A 4,547-nucleotide genomic window follows, 5' to 3' on the forward strand; every position below is an offset into this window, starting at 1 on the left:
TTCATTGTATGACAATAAACCCTGTGTGTGCGTGTATAGCTATACTTTGAAGACAAAACTGGGGACACAACCTCCTTTTAGTGCATTTATGGATATTGTCAATTGCAAAATAGATTCATAAAGCTAATATGGCTTTTTTTAAGGATTCAATTAGTATGTAGTCATTATAATTCACTCAAAATGTAATTATAAAAACAACAGAGGTTATTCATCTCTCACACATCTGTCTCCATTCATAGCTGATGTTTCACACTTTCCAGGATGATTCATGTCTCTGTTCTTCCCCATCTGATCAAACGCTTCACCTGTGAACACTGAAAACCTCCTCAAAACACCTCAAGAATAACAGACAGGGAGACAGATGCTATTTTATGACAAACTCATGCATCTTTCTTTCTTTCATTGGCTCTCTCAGAAGCTTCTTTTGACCCGCAGTCTTCCCCTGTAAATGCCAACCTTCAAACAGAGTCCTCTCCTTCACCCTGCTCCATCATCTGAGGGGTCAAAGTGTAAAGTTCACAGGTCTGGCACATGTTCATCACAGAGAGAGAGAGAGAGAGAGAGAGAGAGAGAGAGAGAGAGAGAGAGAGAGAGAGAGAGAGAGAGAGAGAGCTCAGGCAGATGAAAATAAAACTACAGTCTGATCTGTTTTTCATCTGATCCTCAAACATGTCTTGACTTCATTACGCTCTCAGCAGGGAAACACAATTATTGTTGATTTTTCTATAATTAGAGGGGGATTTTTTTATTTATAATATTGAGCATGAAAGTAATTGCTCAACAATGTGTTGTACATCAGATTGGTGTAACATTTTCTAAATCATATGACACATTAATGCAGTTTTTATCACACATGCAAGCTTTTGAAACATCTGTGATTGTGAGTGAGATACTTTTTTCATATAACTGTTAAACAATAGGCTAATATAATTGCTTATCTTTCAAACAAAATATGACTGTAGCTTGTTAATTTCTTCTCCACCAACAAAAATAGATTAAAAAAAGCTCCATTGGCTCTGAATTTAGTACAGTTAAAGACTACCTTAAACTGTAATCCTATACTGGTCTAAATTTCTAGTTTTCCCCTCTCATTATATATTTTATATCCATGCACACTCAGAACTGTAGCTGTTCCTCAGAGACCTGCTGTTTTATTTGCATTGCAATGCTGCCCCCTACTGGTGTGTAATTAAACCTGCGGCTCTACAGCAAATCGGTCTTGTTATTTTTAAATATATTCTAATCAACTCTGAAATAATGCTACTTCATCTTTTCAAATTTTATTGCAGAGACATCCAGTCCATTAACATTTTGAAATATCAGTATGATGATGTCAGATTAGAATAAGCCTGCAACTGTTGAAATATGGTGTTTTGAAAACTGTCTTTACCCTAAGGCGTTGTTGAGGATGAAAATGCAGGTTTGGTTTAATTAGGTAGGCTATAACTTCATCCAACGTCCTCTTGAGCTCTCTCACACTAGCCTGGAAAATCCAGACATAAATCTAAAAGATTAATTGTCTGGCGTTGACTAATGAAAATCGGCCAGCTCGAGGGGCGGCACCAAGCATGCATTTGAAAATCTCACTGCACGCAATTGGATAACACTACGACCAATGACAACAATAAACCCCATACTTAGCTACCAGCGGAGCTAACTGGTAGATTAGACTCTTGCCGTATCCGTTCGGCTAAACAGCAAAAACGTCCTTCTTGCAAAGGAATGATTCGAGCGGCGTCTTCTGTTCCTCTTTTAGATAAAAAGTCAAGTCTAACTCGTTCATTGTAGAGGCCAAAGCCGTTTCAAACAACTGGTGATCATCCATAGCCATCTTGCAATGTTTACTAATGACTTCGATGTCACAGCGCTGTCGTCATCTCGCCTCTGGCCCTGCTATATCAGATAACCCGATGTGATTGGTGCAGCTTGGATACAATTGCATTTTTAATGAGCTTCATTACTGGACTCCAGAGTAAACTCTCTTAGCAAATTCAATTTGTGCTCTTGCCAGAACTCTGGATTTCCAGGGTACACACCTGCAGGACCAGCGATTTATTGGCTTGGAGTTGCATTTTTACAAATAATGTTTTTATTCCTGTTCTTGTGTCTGTTTCTTCTAGGCTATCATTTGTGTTTCTTTTTTTTCTTTTTTTTTACCCGGGTCACTTGCACTTTAAACTCAAACGTTACAAGCCAACATAATTCTCACACAAATGTTTTCTGTTGGTCAACTCGAGTGAAATCTGCGTGAGGAACTTTTTCACCCTCACTCGAAACTCTCGATCGCGTGTAGGCTATTCCTTATAAAATGACTGGATTCCCTTCGCGAAAAAAAAGCTTGAAAATTAGAACAGCGGAAAATTAGACCACTCCTTAGGATGCATATTTCGTTAAAAAGTGCAAGAAGCAGAATAGTGGAAACCGTTTTAAACTGTGAAAGTGAATCTTCATGATTGCTTCAGAACCAGTAAATGCTGCAGGGTCGTGATACCTGCAGGCCACAGATTTCAGGTCACAGACACAGAGTGACATATTGCTTCAAATTCCAAAGAAAATGGAAAATATGCATCGAGACATTTATTAAAATATATAATATTATATTTCTTATAGTTGTTGAGCCATACAAACAAAAAAGGTCAATGGAATTATTCAATATTGGGAAAAATAAGTGATTAAGGCAGTTTTAAGAACTTCTTTAAAAAGAGGGCTGGTCCAGACTCAGAATAAACCACATCCCCGTTTCTCTTTCACTCTTATCACTCCTTCTTCTTTGAAGACTCACAGAGCATCTCTGGGCTTGAAGATTTGAAAGAACAAACATGGTCAGTTACATTTAAGATTTAGCAATCATTATTAAGATGTGGTGTCAGTGGGAGGTAGTAGTGCAGGTCTTTTGAATGGGCTTTGTTTTTCTATTATAATGAATATGCACTTGATATTTATCCCTTTATTTTGTTTTTCTGTGTGTGTGTGTGTGTGTGTGTGTGTGTGTGTGTGTGTGTGTGTGTGTGTGTGTGTGTGTGTGCTGTTTTGTGACTTTAGAAGTTCACTGTGTTTCTGAATGGGCTCCTGCTGCTCTTCCTGCTTCCCGACTGGACAGAAAGTGTTGAAGACACTGTGGACATCAAGACTCTCGCCCGTATAATAAACTTCTTTGAGAAGAAGTAAGTTTGTCTTCAACCTATGAAAAATTAAAAGTTTAAGTTAAGCAATGAGGAAGTAGAGCAAAAAAGAGGAAGTAGAGAAATGAGAAGCGCTCAGTCAAACAGTCATTGAAAACATGGGAGTGTGTCATTAGTCAATACTTGATCTTGTTTACTGTTTTCCAGCTATAAGAGAGTCGATACAGATGGACATCCCCGTCAGTACGCCACCGCCATCAATGTGCCGAAGGATCAGTGTCAACAGAACTTCAATCTGAACACCTTCCTGACTCAGGAGAATGCTGTGAATGTGAAAAATGCTATTAATGATGACTCAAACGCACTTTACCAAGGTTCAGAGCTCATCGCTGCAGGAACTAGGAAAGTTGTAATTAGTAAAAAGAAGCAATACAACATGCATTCAGAGTCTCTCCTGCTGACAACTCGCCTATGAACAAACTTTTGAATAAAAGAAAAGACGGCTGCTCTGTTTTCTACACCTTTGAATCTCCCTGTGTTGACACGTGTCTGAATCCGTCAAGCAGTCACAACATTATAAATGCTCTGAAGAAATGGAAAGAACATGATGGAATTAAAGCTTTTGTCTTCAAGGATTTCTGGAAGTTTGACACTGATAAAGATCTTGAGACTAAGTTTAAGCAGATTGTGGCTCATGTTCCTCTCTTCCGCTGTGTGAGTGAGAATCAGTGTTATGCTTGTAAAGGGGAAGGAAACACTCCCATAGATGCTCACTGTCTGCCTCCAAAAGAGATCTAACTGCAGTAACGTTCACCTCTTTCCCATAGGATTCTGTATTAGTGAGATCTACTATCCTTTGTTTTTATAATCATTATGCTTAGATGTGGTAGTAAAATGCATTTCAAAAATAATCTTGCTTCCAACTTGAACTAATAAAATACTTCTGCCTGGCAAACTTTGTGTTTATGTTTTTTTTTTCAAATGGTGTGGGTCATAAAAAGTCAAAAGGGAGAGTCATAATGCAAAAGTTGGTTTATTGTGAACACTGCAGATGTATGGGTGTTTGTATTTATTTGAGAACTCGGGTGCATTGTTAACATTACTGACAAGAAGGAAAACAAGCTTTATGCAGCTGTCGGGGTGAACGAAGACAGACACAGTGCCGGCATCAGGCCTCGGAGAGGAGTTTATATTAAACAAGCAATACAGAAATCGCTTTCTAGGTTAACAAACTGATAAAAAATTTGGAAAATGAGGCTAAGTGCAGTACAGAAAATAAACATAGACTATTTCATATAACTATGAGAAAAAGCAGATACACAAATTGATGATGATTGCAACAGCTTTCAGTGATGTTATAGTTTTAGACAGTAAGAATGAGAGTTTAATGCATGACTGTATCGACTGGTAAAAAACTGCCATGCA

General features: G+C 38.1%; 1 protein-coding gene across 1 annotated transcript; it reads left to right on the forward strand.

Annotated features, from left to right (window-relative positions):
• The first annotated feature begins 2,727 nt into the window (after positions 1 to 2,727).
• On the forward strand, positions 2,728 to 4,077 carry LOC309507163 (uncharacterized protein). The gene is made up of 3 exons (XM_082181274.1): positions 2,728 to 2,822; positions 3,043 to 3,164; positions 3,330 to 4,077. The coding sequence occupies exons 1-3, from the start codon at positions 2,820 to 2,822 to the stop codon at positions 3,595 to 3,597; spliced, it is 393 nt and encodes a 130-aa protein (XP_082037400.1). The 5' UTR covers positions 2,728 to 2,819; the 3' UTR covers positions 3,598 to 4,077.
• The last annotated feature ends 470 nt before the right edge of the window (positions 4,078 to 4,547 follow it).

This window comes from Leuciscus leuciscus, assembly GCF_965113295.1.
Source record: "Leuciscus leuciscus genome assembly, chromosome: 9".
Taxonomy (NCBI): Eukaryota; Metazoa; Chordata; class Actinopteri; order Cypriniformes; family Leuciscidae; genus Leuciscus; species Leuciscus leuciscus.